The following is a 19,906-nucleotide window of genomic DNA, read 5'->3' on the forward strand; positions in this document are numbered from 1 at the left end:
ACAGAAGGACCAGGTGCAGCAGCTTATGCCTGTAATCCTAGCTCTTTGGGAGGCCAAGGTGGGTGGATTGCTTGAGTCCAGGAGTTTGAGACCAGCCTGGACTTGGGAAAACCTCATTTCCACAAGAAAGAAAAACAGTAGCCAGGCGTGGTGGCTTGCACCTTTATTCCCAGCTATGCAGAGGCTGAGGTGGAAGGATCACCTGAGTCCAGGTGTTCGAGGCTCCAGTGAGTCCTGATTGTGCCACTGCACTCCAGCCTGGATGTCAGAGCAACGCCCTGTCTCAAAAAAAAAAAAAAAAAAAGGCAGAAGGTTTCTAAATATTAGTGGAGTTCAATGTACTCATTGTGGTTTTACTGGACAGGAACATTGAATTATATTGAATAAGGCCACCTTTGATATTTAACGTTACTATTAGATTAGTTCAGCCAGTGTGGCAGGACTAGAAACTAGATTTTACATATTTCCCTGTGCTTGCAACTGAGTGTAAAACAATATTTGCTGTTTGTAAATCAGGATAGAAATGATCAATTAAAAGCAGTATGCCTTATTGTGCAAAGTTTTCACATTTTAAAATGGCCTCTAATGTATACTTGATGGATAGCTAAATTTTATGACTTTGATTATGTGATCATAAATTAGTTATAAAGTAAATGAACTAAGCTTAGTAGGTAAGACTAACATGTTATAGAGAAAAAGATTTGTCCTATTAAATTAAAAGTATTTAACTAAATAGTTCATGTGAATTATTGCACAAAAAGTATAAACAACTGAGTTACAACATGGATAGGACAAAGTTGGTATTTCAGCTATAGGTCATATATTTTTATAGAATATGTTATCTTTCTTTCTTTTGGCTATTTAATATTCCATTATTAAAAAGTAAATGATATATAAAATCTTAAAGTTTTTAAATCATGTTCAGTGTACTTTCTTTTGTACTTATATACAAACTGACCAAAGGTGAACCTCTGATAAATTTTAATTTTAATTATAAAGTACTCCTCTCAAGTGCTTTTGGAAGGGCCTCGAAAGTTAAAGAGGAACATAAGATAAACTAGTTACTATAATCTCTGAAGCGGTCATTGCACTGCCTAACCCCAGTGCCTGGCAAACAGTGCTACTGTTCATCAGCCACAGCACCCTTGCCCTCTGAGCCTGCTCTCAGAATCCTTTCGACAGAGCATTCCAGGCAGCCCCTTCCAGTCAGTTGGGATCATCACACCAGAGAACATCTATTTACCAACCTAGATCTAGACCATGGTACCCAATAACAACTTATATGACTTGATGTTGTTCCCATGTGCTTAGTATTTAGATATTTGGATATTCAAATCATTCAATGTTTGTACCAGGAAAACGCTACATCTAACTTAAAGCCCCAGTTCCAGTGCAAGTTAATATAGGAAGAGTGAAAATGCACCAGAACAATTTAAAATTCTCGATAGCCATCCGAGTGCTCAGTCTTTCATATGGTGATGCCCCCAAAATCAGCCTTCAGTATGATATCTGATTATTAATCACCATTATCTTTGAGCTAATATTCACATGAGGTGGCAAAAAAAGCCTCACTAATGTGAAGACCTTAGAACTTAACAACCAGTTAACATTAAGCCCATTTTGCTTTAACAACATGTAAGAAACATGGTGAACAACAAGATATTCAGGTTCCAGTTCATTCAAGCAGACAAGTTGAAGAACAGCTTTTAAAATCTTTCAGAATCCTGTACCCTATTGCTGCAAAATATAGTAACTGAGAGCCACATGTGGCATGACTTCTGACCTAGAATGGCGTAACTCTTGTGCAGGGCATCACACACCTTGGAGCACTATTAAACTCTTTAGGCCATAAAAATTGTGGCTACATCTGTAAAACAGATACATAAAGGAATAGGGATTTAGTGGAAAAACTGCTTTGTTTATCATGGGATTGCAGTGACTATTGTTACCTTCAGGTAGATGGATGGATGGGATATGAAGAGATAAATAGACACAAGGTGGTGCTTAAAATGAAACATAAAGATACAGGGTAGGGTTTTTTAGCCCGTCAACAAAAACTTGCCTATTTGCAGATCCCAAATACAGGGGAGGCGATTGGGATACGGGCATGACAAGAGAACAGACACATACAAAACCCCCTACACACACATATCTATATCTGTATCTATATCTATATCTATATATCTATATCTATATCTATATCTATATGATAACTTCATTATAAAGGAACAAGAGAATCTCTTGTTGAAGTGGAAATTAGTTGATACTTATTCTTATCAGTCTTTTGGCCACTTAAGCTTTCAAAGAGGTTTTCAATTTGCTTGGGGATAAGAAAGTTTGGTATTTTATATGATATATGTGTTCTTATTGAAAAGCCTATAAATTATTGTGTCTTAGAGGGGATTTTAAACTCAGATGAGTAACCTGAAAAAACTCAAATTACTTTTTGCTCAAGTCTTGAAATATTGCATCATCTTGTTTTAGAAGTGTCTTTTCTCCCCTTAATGATATTTCTCTAAAATTTGGTTTGAGTGAATTAAATTTCCCCTTGCCCCCAGCATTCTTCAGTGTTACAGCTAATAGTAAGAACATATTTTATATTTGTGTAAGCTTTCCCATTTAGGGAAGGTGAGCCAAGTTAATCTTACCTATGGCATCTGGAAAATCAGGAAAGCAGGGTGGCATAGCAGCCAACAGCAGGAACTTTAGAAGCAGACTGTCAGGACTGGAATCCTGGCTTGACCTGTTACTCTACGTGGAAGTATTCTTTAAGCCCTAGTTTCCTGTTCTGTATAAGCAAGGATATAATAACACTCTTATACTGGTTCACTGTGACAATAAACGAGAGAAGACATAAAATTCTGTATTAGTCCATTTTCATGCTGCTGATAAAGATATACCCAAGACTGGGCATTTTCAAAAGAAAGAAGTTTAATGGACTTACAGTTCTATGTGGCTGGGGAGACCTCATAATCATGGCCAAGGAGCAAGTCACATCTTACATGGATGGTGGCAGGCAAAAGAGAGCTTGTGCAGGGGAACTCCTCTTGTTAAAACCATCAGATCTCATGAGACTTGTTCACTGTCACCAGAACAGCATAGGAAAGACCCACCCCCACGACTTAGTTATCCCCCACTGGGTCCCCCCCATAACACCTGGGGATTATGGGAGCTGCAAGATTAGATTTGGTTGGGGACAAAGAGCCAAACCATATAAAATTCCATTGCACAGTGCCTGGCACCTAGTTACAACTCAAAGTTAGCTATTGTTAACTTTCATGCATTTATAAACTTAAGCCTTTATTTTTTGCTTCTGTCCACATGCAAAGATTGCTTTTGTTTTGTTAGACCCTTTCAGCTATATAGTTTCCAGTTAAGGTGTGAATAAATGTGATGGTTATCAGTTCTTTTAGGCAAGTCTTCTAGAAGGCAGCAAAAGAATTTTAGGCCATCATATTTCTCTGTTGCATTGACTTCCCTACAAATTAACTTCTGGTAGACATACATCTTTCTGTTGGTGCATTGTTTTTTTTTTTTTTTTAAATGAGATATAATTCACATACCATAAAATTCACCCCTTTAAAGTGTATAACTTGGTGGATCTTAGTATATTCACAAGGATGTGCAACCATCAACACTGCCTAACTCCAGAACATTTTCGTATTTTTATCACTTCATATCTATTAGCAATCACTTCCTTATTCCCCAGCCTCTCAGACCCCAGCAACAACTAATGTACTTTCTGTCTCTATAGATTTACCTATTCTGGAAATTTCGTATCAATGGAATCATACAATATGTAACTTTTAGTGACTGGCTTCTTTCACTTAGCTGGATGTTTCTAAGGTTCATCCATGTTGTAGCAGGTATCAGAACTTCTTCGTTCCTTTTTAAGGATGACTAATATTCTTCATTTTGTTTATCCATTCATCACTTGATGGAGACACATGGTTTTACTCAGTTTTGTTTTTAGGGAAATCTTTGAAAGTTGTTTTGCTTTCATCAGAATACACAATACATGTTTATACCCTTTTCCTCTGGAGACTAATTAGCTTATTGTCAAGTTACTAAAGGGAAGTTTTGTAGGATTTGGATCAAAAAAATTAAAATCTGGATTTTATTTTAGAGGGGGTTAAATATTGTACTTTCATTCAAGCCTAGTTCTTTTATATTTTAACTCTGAAGGAAGCTTCTCCGAACCTTTCTAGGGAAAAAGAGGAGCAGCTAACTCGTGTGACTGAAGTTCAGAGGTTGCAGGCCCAGCAGGCAGATGCTGCTTTGGAAGAGTTTAAGCGGCAGGTGGAACTGAACTCGGAGAAAGTCTATGCTGAAATGAAAGAGCAGGTAAGGAGGCCGCCACGCCATCCCTTTTGAAAGTCACTCTCTCAGTAGGAAGGTACATTCTCATCTTAAATATGACAGAAACATTTCACTTTTTAAAAGAGCTATATCAAAATTAGCCATATCATCGGGTCAGAGATTCAGAATGAGAAAGAGATGTTACTACTTGATTCATCCTTCAAGCAATGCCAGAATAATCATTTAAAAGTCCCCTGTATAAATGTAGTAATGGCAAACATTTACCTTGCTTTGGAAGGAGAGATGAGCCTAAGAGAAAAATCCCATGACCGATCAGTTTCTTTAGAGCAGGGACTTCAGTTAACGATGCCTGTGTTTCTTCATGTTCTATAAATAGTGTCTTATTATTCAGTTATAGCAATTATTTTCAACTGGCAATTGTGAAGAACAAAGGCTGTCTGCAATTCTTGTACAAGATAGGTTGCATTTTTTCTTTTAGCTTTTGAAGAAAATATAAAATATGTAAAAGGATAAAGGGAATTATTACAAACACCTAGGTACCTATCGTGAAGACACAATAATTGTTAACACTGTTTATATAAACTAAAATATTAAAGTGAAGTTTTACTTTATTTTGTTGTTCATGTCTAATCACATTATTCTTTCTTCCCTGGAGAAATCCACTATAATTAATTGAGTGTATATAGTCAGCCCTCTGTAAACAGTTGTATCCATAGGTTTTGCCTCCACAGATTCAACCAACCATGGAAATAAAATATTTGGGAAACTTTGACAGTGTTCCAAAAAGTAAAACTTGAATTTACACATGCAGAGTACTATGTTGAATCCATGTGATTGAAGTGACATGTAGATGTTGTATTAGGTATTAGAAGTAATCTAGCAATGATAAAGTACATGGGAGGATGTGCACAGGTCATATGGAAGTACTATGCCATTTTATATAAGGAACTTGAGTATCTGTGGATTTTAGTATGGAGGAGGTTCTGGAACCAATCTCCCATGGATACTGGGGAGTGACTGCATTATTTCAGTTTATTTTATATGCATATATAATGCCCTTAGATAATATGCATATATATTATGCATTAATCTGTTATAGGCATACATAATTGTTTTTTGTTTCTTAAAAATTAGATAAATATGAACAGATTTTAAGTATTATTTCTGTTTGCTCTTTTATATCTAATATTATGTATCTGTGTGCTAACCAGATATGTAATATTAGATCTCAATTATAATATATAAATAATATATAAATATTAGAATGTAGTCTTTTATCCCTCATCTCTCCCACCCTTCCCTGCTGAATCTCCAAAGTCTATTATGTCATTCTTAATATTAGAATGACTCATAAGTGGGAGCTAAGGTATGAGGACACAAAGGCTCATGAGCCTCATACCTTAGCTCCACTTATGAGTAAGAACATATGATATTTGGTTTTCCATTCCTTAGTTACTTCCTTTTTTTTTTTTTTTCTTTTGAGATAAAGTCTTGCTCTGTTGCCCAGGCTGGAGTGCAGTGGCATGATCTCAGCTCACTGGAATCTCTGCTCCCTGGGTTCAAGCAGTTTTTTCTGCCTCAGCCTCCTGAGTAGCTGAGATTACAGGTGCCTGCCACCATGCCCGGATAATTTTTGTATTTCTAGTGGAGACGGGGTTTCACCATCTCGACCAGGCTGTCCTGAGTTATTTCATTTAGAATAATGGTCTCCAGTAACATCCAGGTTGCTGTGAATGCCATTATTTTGTTTCTTATTATGGCTTAGTCGTATTTCATGGGGGGAGGGTGTATACACATATATATGCACACACACCATGTATGTGTATATATGTGTGTACACACACACACACACACACACACACACACACATATCTGACAATTTCTTTATCCACTTGTTGATTTATGGGCATTTGGGCTGGTTCCATATTTTTGCAATTGTAAATTGTGCTGCTATAAATGTGTGTGCAAGTATCTTTTTCATATAATGACTTCTTTTCCTTTTCCTCTGGGTAGATACCTAGAAGAGAGATTGCTGAATCAAATAGTAGATCTACTTTTATAGTTCTTTAAGGAATCTACAGTGTTCTCCATAGTGGTTGTATTATTTACATTCCCACCAACAGCATAAAAGTGTTCCCTTTTCACCACATCCATGCCAATATCTCTTATTTTTTGATTTTTTTTATTATGACCATTCTTGCAGAAGTGAGGTGTATCACATTGTGGTTTTGATTTGCATTCCCTTTATACTTAGTGATGTTGAGCATTTTTTCATATGCTTATTGGCCATTTGTGTATCTTCTTTTGAGAGCTGTCTATTCCCAGTCTTAGCCTGCTTTTTGATGGGATTGTTTGTTTCTTTCTTGCTGATTTGTTTGAGTTCTTTGTAGATTCTGGATATTCATCCTTTGTCGGATGTACAGATTGTGAAAATATTCTTCCACTCTATGAGTTGTCTGTTAATTCCACTGATTATTTCTTTTTCAGTACAGAAGCTGTTTAATTTAATTAAGTCCCATCTATTTATCTTTGTTTTTGTTGCATTTGCTTTTGGATTCTTAGTTGTGAAGTCTTTGCCTAAGCCAATGTCTAGAGGGTTTTTCAGATGTTATTTTCTAGAATCATTATGGTTTCAGGCTTTAAATTTAAGTCTTGATTCATCTTGAGTTGATTTTTGTATAAGATGAAGGATGAGGATCCAGTTTCATTCTTCTACATATGCCTAGTCAGTTAATCCCAGCACCATTTGTTGAATAGGCTGTTCTCTCCCCATTTTATGTTTTTGTTTGCATTATTGAAGATCAGTTGGCTGTAAGCATTTGGCTTTATTTCTGCCTTCTTTATCCTGTTCTATTGGTCTATGTACCTATTTTTATACCAGTACCATGCTGTTTTGGTGACTGTGGCCTTATTGTTTGAAGTCAGGTAATGTGATGCCTCCAGATTTGTTATTTTTGCTAAGTCTTGCTTTGGCTATATGGGCTCTTTTTTGGTTCCATATTAATTTTAGGATTTTTTTCTGCTAATTGTTCTGTGAAGAACGATGGTGGTATTTTGATGAGAAATGTTTGAATTTGTAGATTGCTTTTGGCAGAACGGTCATTTTCACAATATTGATTCTACCCATCCATGAGCAGGGGATGTGTTTCCACTTGTTTGTGTCATCTATGATTTCCTTCAGTAGTGTTTTATAGTTTTCTTTGTAGAGGTCTTTCACTTCCTTAGTTAGGTATATTCCTTTTTCTTTTTTTTACAGCTATTGTGAGAGGGGTTGAGTTCTTGATTAGATTCTCAGCTTGGTTGCTGATGGTGTAGAGTAGAGCTACTGATTTGTGCACGTTAGTTTTGTATCCTAAAACTTTGCTGAATTCGTTTATCAGTACTAGGAGCCTTTGGAGTCTTTAGGGTTTTCTAGGTATACGATCATGTTATCAGCAACCAGCAACAGTTTGACTTCCTCTTTTCCAATTTGGATGCCCTTTATTTCTTCCTCTTGTATGATTGCTCTGGCTAGGAATTCCATAACTATGTCAAAGTGGTGAAAGTGGGCTTCTTTGTCTTGCAGTTCTCAAAGGGAAAGCTTTCAACTTTTTCCCATTCAGTATAATGTTGGCTGTGGATTTGTCATAGATGACTTTTATTACATTAAATTGTGTCCCTTCTATGCCAGTTTTGCTGAGGGTTTTAATTATAAAGGGATGCTGGATTATGTCAAATGCTTTTTCTGTATCTATTGAGATAATCATGCGATTTTTGTTTTTAATTCTGTTTATGTGGTGTATCACATTTATTGACTTATATATGTTGAACCATCCCTGCATCCCTGTTATGAAACTCACTTGAGCATGGTGGATTATCTTTTTTATATGCTGTTGGATTTGGTTCACTAGTATTTTGTTGAGAATTTTTGCATCTATGTTCATCAAAGATATCAGTCTATAGTTTTTTTCCTTTGTTACATCCTTCCCTGGTTTTGGTATTAGGGTGATACTGTCTTCATAGAAGGAGGATTCCCTCTTTCTCTGTCTTTTGGAATAGTTTCAATGGGATTGGTACCAGTTCTCTTTGAATGTCTGATAGAATTCAACTGTGAATCTGTCTGCTCCTGGAATTTTTTTGGTCAGCAATTTTAAAAATTACCATTTCAATGTCACTTTTTGATATTGATCTGTTCAGAGATTCTACATCTTCCTGGTTTAATCTAGGAGGGTTGTATATTTTCAGGAATTTATCTATTTCCTCTAGGTTTTCTAGTTTATGCATATAAAGATGTTTATAGTAGCCTTAAATAATCTTTTGTATTTCTGTGGTATCAGCTATAACTCCTGTTTTGTTTCTAATTGAGCTTGTTTGGATCTTTTCTTTTCTTGTTTAATCTCGCTAATGGTCTATCAATTTCATTTATATTTTCAAGGAACCAGCTTTGTGTTTTGTCTTTTGTATTGTTTTTTGGTGGTGGTGTTGTTTCAGTAGCATTTAGTTCTGCTCTGATCTTTGTTATTTCCTTTCTTCTGCTGGGTTTGGGTTTGGATTGTTCTTGTTTTTTCAGTTTTGTGAGGTGTGACCTTAGGTTGTCTATTTGTGCTCTTTCAGACTTTTTGATGTAGGCATTTAATGCTATAAACTTTCCTCTTAGCACTGCTTTTGCCGTATCTCAGAGGTTTTGATAGGTTGTGTCACTGTTACTCAGTTCAAAGGATTATTTTCAATTTCCATTTTGGTTTCATTGTTGAAATCCAATGATCATTCAGGAGCAGGTTTTTAAATTTCCACGTATTTGCATGGTTTTGAGGGTTGCTTTTTGAGTTTATTTCCAGTTTTATTCCACTGTGGTCTGAGAGAGTACTTGACATAATTTTATTCTTAAATTTAGTGAGACTTGTTTTGTGGCCTATCATATAGTCTGTCTTGGAGAATGTTCCATATCCTTCTGAATAAAATGTATATTCTGCAATCGTTGGGTAGAATGTTCTGTGAATATCTGTTAAGTCCATTTGTTATAGGGTATACTTTAAGTTCATTGTTCTTGTTGACTTTCTGTTTTGATGATCTGTGTAGTACTGTCAGTGGAGTATTAAAGTCCCCCACTATTATTGAGTTGCCACCTATCTCGTTTCTTAAGTCTAGTAGTAATTGTTTTATATATTTGGGAGCTCCAATGTTGGGTGCATTTATATTTATAATTGTGATATTTTCCTGTTGAACTGGTTCTTTTATCATTATATAATGTCCCTGTTTGTCTTCTTTAATGCTGTTGCTTTAAAGTTTGTTTTTTCTGATATAAGAATAGCTACTCCTGCTTGGTTTTGGTGTTTATTTGCATGGAATATCTTTTTCCACTCCTTTACCTTAAGTTTATGTGAGTCCTTACGTGTTATGTGAGTCTACTGAAGACAGCAGAAACTTGGTTGTTGAATTCTTAATCCATTCTGCCATCAATATCTTTTAGGTGGAGCATTTAGTCCATTTACATTCAATGTTAGTATTGAGATGTGAGGTACTGTTCTATTCATTGTGCTATTCGTTGCCTGAATACCTACTGATTTTTTTCACTATGTTATTGTTATATAGGTCCTGTGATATTTGTGCTTTGTGTATTTGAAGGATTTCTTTTAAGATTTAGTGCTCCTTTTAGCAGTTCTTGTAGTGGTGACTTGGTAGTGGCAAATTCTCTCAGCATTTGTTTGTCTGGAAAAGACAATATCTTTCTTCATTTATGAAACTTAGTTTCTCTGGATACAAAATTTTTGGCTAATTAATGAAACTAAAAATATGACTTCATTCCATTTTAGCTTTTAGTGTTCGGCTGAAAAATCTGCTGTTAATCTGATAGGTTTTCCTTTATAGGTTACCTGATGTGTTTGCCTCCCAGCTCTTATGATTCTTTCCTTGTTTTGACTTTAGCTAACCTGATGACTGTGTGCCTAGACGATCTTTTTGTGATAAATTTCCCAGGTGTTCTTTGAGCTTCTTGTATTTGATATATAGATCTCTAGCAAGGCTGGGGAAGTTTTCCTCGATTATTTCCTCAGACATGTTTTCCAAACTTTTAGATTTCTCATCTTCCTCAGGAACAATTATTCTTAGGTTTGGATATTTAACATAGTCCCAAACCTCTTGGAGGCTTTGTTCATTGTTTTAAATTCTTTTTTCTTCATCTTCGATAGATTTGATTAATTTGAAAGCCTTGTCTTTGAGCTCTGAGGTTCTTTCTTCTGCTTGCTCATTTCTGTTACTGAGATTTTCCAGTGCATTTTTCATTTCTCTAAGTGTGTCCTCGATTTCCAGACATTATGGTTGTTTTTTATATATGCTGTCTATTTCACTGAATAACTTTGCTTTCACATTCTGTATCATGCTTTTGATTTCTTTATGTTGGACCTCACCTTTCTCTGATACCTCCTTGATTAGCTCAATAATTGACTATCTGAATTCTTTTTCTGGCAATTCAGAGATTGCATTTTGGTTTGTATCCATTGCTGGTGAGCTGATATAATCTCTTGGAGATGTTAAAGAACCCTGTTTTGTCATATTACCAGAATTTTTTTTTCCGATTCCTTCTTATTTGAATAGACCAAGTCAGATGGAAGATCTGAGATGTGCTGCTCTTCAGATTCTTTTGTCCCATGGGGTGCTCCCTTGATGCAGTGTTTTCCCTTTTCCCCTAGGAATGGAACTTCCTAAGAGCTGAGCTGTGGTGATTGTTTTTGTTCTTCTGGGTCTAGCCACTCTGGGAGCTACTGGGCTCTGGGCTGGTACTGGGGAGTGTCTGCAGAGAGTCCTGTGATGTGATCTATCTTTACTTCTTGCAAAAAATGGACACCAGGACCTGCTCTGGTGGAGCTAGCAGGGGAGTGAAGTGAACTTTGTGAGGATCCTTGGGGTGTTTCTGTTTAGTGCACTGGTTTTGTGTTGGTTAGCTTCCAGCCAAGCGGTAGCACTTTCTTTCTTTCTTTTTTATAGTTTTGTAGTTATAACTTTTATTTCTGTTTTTAAATTACAACAGTAACTTATGTATGAATAGTCAGTCTACAAAATCTAAATGATACAGAAATGTATAGAAAAACTGTGGCTGTTAATCCTTTTACTTCCTGACCACAGATTGGCTCATCCCATCCCCTCTCCAGAGGTAAACACTAATAACAATCTCTCTGATCTTTTGCATGCCTCTACCTATATATATGTTAGGTATTTCTTAATACAAGCAGTATAATACTGTATTTATTCTTTTGCAATTTTCTTTTTCAATCATTCATGTGTCTTAGGGTTCTTGTCAGTACATTTCTATCTTCCTGATGCTTTTCTTTATATATATATATATTTTAATTACATTTTAGGTTTTGGGATACATGTGAAGAATATGCAAGATTATTGCATAGGTACATACATGGCAGTGTGATTTGCTGCCTTCCTCCCCATCACTTATATCTGGCATTTCTCCCCAATTCCCCACACCCCACTGTCCCTCCCCTAGTTCTCCCCAACACACTCAGTGTGTGACGCTCCCCTCCCTGTGTCCGTGTGTTCTCATTGTTCAACACCCGCCTATGAGTGAGAACATGTGGTGTTTGGTTTTCACAAGAGTGTATCAGCTGTGGTCCTACAGGGAGGATACAAACTTGCCCAAAGGACACCAGCTTAAGTATTCAGGTTTCTCAGGCAGTGGGCAGGGCCATAGAGCTCACAAAAGATTATTACCTTTGTCTTCTGCTACCAGGGTAGGTAGAGAAAGACCACCATGTTGGGGCAGGGATAGGCATGTCTGAGCTCAGCCTCTCTTTGGGTGGGGCTGGCTGTGGCTGCTGTGGGGGATAGGAGTGTGGGTCCCAATTGAGTGGAGTTATTCCAGGGGATTATGGCTGCCTCTCCTGAGCCATACAGGTCACCAGGAAAGTGGGGAAAAGCCAGCAGCCACAGGCCTCACCCTGTTCCCACACAGCCCTCAGTTCTAAAGGCTGGTCTAACTCCCACTGTGCCCTTCCAACAGCACTGAGTCTATTTCCAGTCACCTGGCAACCAGGACTGAGAACTTGCCCCTGACCCTGAGCCTCCCATTGAGAAAGCAAGCTGACTTAGTTTTTCGGTGTCTCAGGAAGCCTGCAGCAGTGATCTAGTTTTTTCAAAGGGTCTGTGGATTCTCTCAGCTTTTCTGGTATGTTCTTGCAGTAGTTCTTGGTGCCAGAGTTCATGATATGAATCTCCACATACTGCTCTGGCCATCTAAGTGGAGTTAGAAGCTAGTCCTGCCTCCTGTCTGCCATCTTAATCTGTATTTCGACTTTCTACCATTTAGACATAACATATTAAATCTCTGTTCTCATAAAATAGTTTTAAGACCCAGTAGACCATAAGGGAACCCTCAATATATTTCTAAAACCTGACTTGTCTAAGAACGCATATTTCTTACCACAATGCAGTGAAACTAGAAGTTAAATTTTAGTTATGATTGCTACATTGGACTTCATTGAAACTAAAAACTTTTGCTCTTTGAAAGACATCATTTAGGTGGGTGTTGAACAATGAGAACAAATGGACTCAGGGAGAGGAACATCACACCATGGGGGCATTTGAGGGGGTAGGGGAGAGACAGTAGGGAGTGGGGAAGGAGGGGAGAGTGGGGAGGGATAGCATAGGGAGAGATGCCAGATATAGTATGCACCTAAAGTCAAATAAATAAATTTTTAAAAATTAAATTAAATTAAATTTTTGAAAAAACAATGAAAACAAGACAAACCAGAAAGTGGAAGATGAGAGTTATAATACATGTATTTCAAAGAATTTGCATCTAAAATATAAGAGAAATCTTACAACTCAATGATAAAAAGACAACCCAATTTAAAATAGGCAAAAGATTTGAACAGACACTTCACCGAAGAAGATATACAGATGACTAATAACCATATGAAAAGATGGTCAATATCATCATCATTCAGCAGAGAAATACAAATCAAAAACTGAAATGAGATGCCACTACACGTTCATTAGAATGACTAAGATGATAAAGACTGGTTGACAATGCCAAGTGCTGACAAAGATGTGGTGCAGTTAAAGCTCTTATACACTGCTCATGGGTACATAAAAAAGTATAGCCATGTTAGAAAACTGCCAATTTTTAAAAAATACTAAATACACAATGATCACATCAGTCATTCCATTCCTATGTATTTAACCAAGAGAAAGACATGTCCAGACAAAAGCTAGCACACAAATACTGACAGCAGATTTGTTCACAAACACTCAAAACTAAAATATTCCTCAAAAGGTAAAAGGATAAACAAAATGTGGTATATGCAATGAAATATTACTTAGCAGTGAAAAGGAATGAATTATTTATACAACAGCATGGATGGATCTCAAAATCCCACTGAACGAAAGAATATGAAAGCAGAAGAGTCTATGTTGAATGTTTTGTAATCTCTGAGTCCTGTTAGAATTCCCAGTTCTTTTAAAAGAGAAAGTCTTGTCTCATCTTCTGTGGGTGGATTACAGCTTCAGTTAAGTTTCAAAGCCTTTGCTCTGCTCTTTGAATCTGTTTGTGTTTGTGCCACTCATGGGTGAGTCTGAGACTTGGGTGATGACTTAAATCATCCTACCCAGTGACTGAAGGCACTCATGGAACATTCTCCAGGATAGCCATATGCTTGGATACAAGACAAGTCTCAAATTTAAAAGGATTGAAATACGAAGTATGTTCTTTGACCTCAACAATAAGAAATTAGAAGTAAACAACAAAGGAAGATCTGGGAAATCCTCACATATTTGGAAAATAAATAACTCACTTTTAAATAACTGATGGGTCAAAGAAGGTATTACAAGGGAAATTAGAAAATATTTTAAACTGAATTAAAACAAAAATATGGCATATCAAGATTATGGAATGCAGCTAAAGCAGTGCTTAGAGAAAAATTTATAGCTTTAAACATCTGTATCCAAAAATAAAATTCTCAAATCAGTAACCTAAACTTCACCTGATAAAACTGGAAAAAGAAGAGCAAAGCAAGCTTCTAAGCAAGTAGAAGAAAATGGAGGGGGGGCGGGGGAGATTAAGAACAGAAAGCTAAGGTTTAAATATATAAAAATATGGAAAATTAATGAAGCCAAGTACTGGTTCTTTGAAAAGATCTACAAAATTGACAAACTAGCTTGATTGTCAAACAAATCATAAAAATGAAGAATTTGAAATTGCCAAAGTTAGGAGTCAAAGGATAGGATACCACTATTGATTTTATAGAACATGAAGGGATTACAAAGTGATATTACTAAAAACTTTATATAGCAGCAATTTATGCAACATAGATAAATGGACAGATTTCTAGAAAGATACAAATTATCAAAACTGTCCCAAGAAAAAAAAATCTGAATTGAACTATAATAAGAAATTTAATTGCCAATTAAAAATACTCTCACAAAGAAAAGTCTAAGACAAATGGCTTCACTGGTGAATTACATCAACTATTTAAAGAAGAAATAATTTTAATTCTTTGAAAACTCTTTCAGAATATTGAGGAAGAAGGAATAGTTCTCAGTTCATTCTGTGAGGCCAGTGTTACTGTGATAACAAAGCCAGACAAATATATCACTAGTAAACGATAGATTGATACCAGTCATGGACATAGTCACAAAAGCCCTTCATGAGATTTTGGTATACTGAATCTAGCAACATATACAGACAATTATACACCAAGTGGGATTTGTAGCAGGAATCCAAGGTTGTTTTAACATTAGGAAATCAATTAATGTTATACAGCATATTAAGGGAATAAAGGAAAAAGTCACATGATCCTCTTGATAAAGGTTGAAGAACCATTTGAAAAAGTCAAACACCATATATAATTTTAAAAATTCTTGACAAATTAGGACTAGAAGCAAATTTACTCAACCTAATAAAGGACATCTATGAAAACTCCACAGCTAATAAAATTAATGTTGAAAGATTTAATTCTTTTTATCCTAAGAACAAGGAAAAGATGTCTGCTTCTGCCACTTTTATTAAACATTGTATTGGAAGTTCTAGCCAGTGCACCAAGGCAAAATGATAATATAATAATAATAATAATAATAACAATAATAATGTATCCAGAATGGAAAGAAAGAAGTACAGATTTATCCGTTATTATCCTGTATGGTGAAAATCCCACAAAATTTTTTAAAGATATACTAAAACTAATACATGATTTAAACAAGCTTACCGGATAAAATATATAAAAATCAAACTTTTATATACTAGCAGTGAAATAATTGGAAATGATGAAATTAAGAAAGCAATTTAATTCACATTACATCAAGAAGAATAAAATATTTATAACTAATAAAATAAGTTGAAGACTTAAGCATTGAAAGCAAAATATTCCTGAGAGAAATATTAAAAAGATCTTAGTAAGTGAAGAGTTATTCTTTGTTCATGGATTAGAAAACTCAATATGATAATTCTCTTATAATTGACCTATAAATTCAATTCAATTTCTTTTGAAATTCCAATGTAATTTTTGATAGAAATTGAAAATAAGAAATATTTCTTTTCACTAGTAACATTAAAAAGAATTGAAAGAGCAATAAGCTGTTTTCCACCTAATATATAGATAGAAATTCATGAAGGCCTAAGGAAACAGGTAGTGACATGCATTTCTGCTGGGCATGTCAAGTTGCATAACCATTTTGGAAGATTTTAATGCTGTGTTTCCATTTACCTGTTGATTCTACTTCTAAGATTTTATTTTTCAAACATACAGTGTGCAAGATGTGTGCCAAAGGATGTTTATTGTGATGTTATTTATTAATGAGGAAAATTTAGAAAATGTATGTCAAAAAATTGGAGCGAATGTAGAAACAAGTTTTTAAGTTAAAAAAGGAATCTCCTATTTCTGTGGGAGAACTGAAATCCCCGGAGATAATATAGTCTCAGAAACTTTAAGAACCCCATCCAGACAAAATGAGATGGTTACCAGATAAGGATAGCCAGGGATGTAAGATCCTATTTGTGGAACTGATCCTAGAACTACCCTTTCAATTGGTCCAGGCCTCATATCATCTCTGTTCTGTTGAATGCCTGGCTCATGGTCTGTACTCAATCTTACTTCTTCAATTCTGCCAGACCTATTTGAGTCTCCTTTACCTAAGAGTTCATGTATTCCTGCCTTCTTGGTATTATATCACCATGGACTGGTTAAATGATCCAGTGAATAGCCCAATTTGGTGCATGCCTCTAGAATCCCCCAAATTCCCCCCCATACCTGATTCCTGTGTCCTATCTTTCTGAGAAGCCCTCACCAGGCCTGATCTGTCTAGCATGCTAGATTCAGACTCTTTGAAAATGAATAGAAACAGTAACCAATGAACAGGAAACTCTTTTGATTGTCTTCTGTTGAAGAAATGTTCTTCAATGGTTTTAATTATACATAGTTTTGCCAAGTGCAATTTGGTTTCTGAAATACAGAAAGCACTTTGGCATGAGTGTAGTAATGAGGGACGCCATTTAGAACAGAATCCTTATAGCTAGGCTCATTCTCAAATCAAGTTATTCTTACATGGAAAATTTGAACAAATGTTAAAATATTAAAACATGGTAAATTGTGTCTTTGATTCCAGATTATCAGTTGATTTAAAAAACGTGAATCAGATATAGGTCAGATTATAAAAGAAAAATCAATTAGCAGATTTATTATTTGGAAAATCATAATGTGTTTGGATTTTTCTGTAGTCTATATTTGCAAGTCTTCATTTTCTGTTCTTGTTTTGAATTGCTTTTCTCTTCTTACAGAAATATTTTGTGTAAAAGCCAGCAGAGCTGTAGGGCATCTTTTTCCATTTGGAAACTGCTGCAGATTGTAGACAGTGGGATTTTGAATTAAAAAATAAAAGCTTTTAGTTTGTTTTAGAAAGAGAATTGCTGTTTCAAAAATGAGGCCCAAGAGACAAAATGTAACAGACTTAAACTTTAAGAAGATTGCTGCACACTGTTTCTTTCACTTTGAAGAACATTTATTTCATTTAACATTGCTTAAATAATAACCTAATTTATACTGAAACGGTGAAATTTATTGTAAGTTTAGCTGTCAGTAACTAATTGTGTAAAATGTACATATTTTATTGGGAAAATTGTTGTTAGAATTATTTCTAAGTGTATATATAATCATTTTTTCAAAGAAATAGTGTTCCATATTTCCCTATTCTCTGTGAAACAAATAAATGACTGAAAAAGACAGCTATGTTCTTTGAAGTATGAGCAGCAATTCTAAAATAAATCTTTTACATCTTGTATACCAACTGTATGAATGTCAGCTAACTACTTCCTCCAGGGGCTTCCACTAGCCATTTGACTTTCCCCATGTATTTTTCTCCTCTTGAAAGTACGTCCTTATTAAATGACATTTGCTGCTAAATATCTGACTTTAAATTCTACTCCTTTTTGTTTTAACAGTCATTAGATATATGATGCTAACTTTATACCTGGAAAACCCACTAGTTTGTAATGAAAACAAAGTTCTGGAAAGCATTGCTGTTGACGAGTAGGGTTTATCCTGGTTTCTAGCACAATTGAAACTGGCTAGCCAGTTCCTTGCATTCTTAGAGATTTTAAGTTTTGGTGCATCATCCTATTATTTCTGTTGAATTAATGAAAAGAATTCCCAACTTACAAGGAAGCAAGAGTGCTACCTGGATATGTTTGTGTCATTATGTGGCATCAGATAAGAAATAGACTTAAAGAACAAAACCAATCATCATACAGACCATTCATTATGACTTGGACCTTTGTATTCTTGTCCTTTTAGGCTCATATTAGCTGATGTAATTTTAAATAAGCTTTTTAAGATGACTTTTATGATAATAAGAGACCCCATATAAATAGAGGTATTTTCTCTCAGTTAATTATTGATAATAATGGAGAAATGTCTCTACTATATTAAATAATTGTCTTTAAATAAGATTAGATAGCAGAGGTAAAATTTTAGAATACCTTTAAATGTTTACATAGATGCTATTGTGATAATTAACACAATGAAAAAAAGCTGTGAATTCTAAATGACAGCTTTCAAAGAACATGTGTAAGTATTTGGCTTTGAAAACCAAAAAATAAACAAGACACTTAAAAGAAAACTTGTATCTTTAAGTGCTCAATTGGATAGTAAGTAAAGCCTTTTCCTACTAATATTCATCAGTGACTAATCTCTTTTGCCGAAACAAAATAACCAAAATAATCATCTACTGAGAACATTGGGCTTGAAAACATGTCATTATTTCTCCACTTGGCTGATTTGTGAAAATAGTAACATTGTTATTTTTTAATACAGGAACTGTTTTATTGACTTACTGGCCAGTCAAAGGATTCAGCAGACTGGATTTTTTCTTTCCTTTATTCATATAAAATTTATGAATACCTGCTCTATACTAGCTACTGTTGTAGATTCTTGGAATACACAGATTATTTATAGGCACGTTTGTGGCTTGTGTGGTAGACCAATGCATAAAGGTTTGTGATTATAATAGATGATATGAGTAGTAGAATTCATAGGTCGTTAGGACAACACAAAGGAGAGTCATCTAAGGTAGCCCAATGAGTTATGCATTTATCTGCATTGTGGCATCTTTGTGTGACTATGAGTTTCTTAAAATATTTATTTACTTGTTAAAATGTGATTGGTTATGAACTTAGGTCACTAAATATAGATAAATATACAAACAAATTTTGTATACAAATGTACAAATACATTTTATAAATAAATTTTATTCCAACCTACCAGCACAAATACAAAATAAAACTTGAAGAAGATGCCATTTATAATCATATCAAAAAGCATCACTCACCCAAGAACAATCTAACAAAAGATGCACAGGGTCCCTGTTCTGAAACTAGAAAATGTTATTGAGAGAAACTAAAGAAGACCTGAATAAGTTGAGGTATATCATGTGTATGAACTTGAAGTCTCCCAGCTATAAAAATGGCAGTTCTGAAATCTATGGAATCACTATAGTTATAAAGATCAAAATCTTAAAAATAAAAAAATATTTAAAAATCAAAATCTTAACAGTGCCATTTTGGGGAACAGAGGGGGACTCCCAAGCTGATTTCAAGATGTATATGAAATGCAAAGTGAAGGCAATCTTGAAGAAGAATACGATTGGAGAACTTATGTGTACCTGGGTGCTCCTGTATTGGGTGTGTATATATTTAGGATCATTAGCTGTTCTTGTTGCATTGATCATTTTACCATTATGTAATGCCCTTCTTTGTGTCTTTTGATCTTTGTTGGTTTAAAGTTCATTTTATCAGGGACTAGGATTGCAACTCCTGCTTTTTTGTGCTTTCCATTTGCTTGGTAAATCTTCCTTCATTCCTTTATTTTGAGCCTATGTGCATCCCTGCAGGTGAGATGGGTTTCCTGAATACAGCACACTGATGGGTTTTGACTTTTTATCCAATTTGTCAGTCTGTGTCTTTTGATTGGGGCATTTAGCTCATTTACATTTAAGGTTAATATTGTTATGTGTAAATTTGATCCTGCCATTTTGATGCTAGCTGGTTGTTTTGCCCATTAGTTGATACAGTTTCTTCATTGTGTCGATGCTCTTTGCCATTTGGTACATTTTT

General features: G+C 35.2%; 1 protein-coding gene across 35 annotated transcripts in view; it reads left to right on the plus strand.

Annotated features, from left to right (window-relative positions):
* The window catches only part of CEP112 (centrosomal protein 112), a 705,692-nt gene that overhangs the window by 229,232 nt on the left and 456,554 nt on the right, over nt 1–19,906 (plus strand). For all 35 annotated transcript variants that reach the window (XR_008481664.2, XR_008481665.2, XR_008481666.2 and 32 more), the window contains one exon: nt 4,209–4,344. Coding sequence is in view for 32 of the 35 variants with exons in the window: in XM_054256393.2 (XP_054112368.1) it covers nt 4,209–4,344 (136 nt within the window). In the remaining 3 variants the exon portion in view is untranslated. The remainder of the gene's footprint in view (nt 1–4,208; nt 4,345–19,906) is intronic.

Source organism: Callithrix jacchus, chromosome 5 (assembly GCF_049354715.1).
Source record: "Callithrix jacchus isolate 240 chromosome 5, calJac240_pri, whole genome shotgun sequence".
Taxonomy (NCBI): domain Eukaryota; kingdom Metazoa; phylum Chordata; class Mammalia; order Primates; family Cebidae; genus Callithrix; species Callithrix jacchus.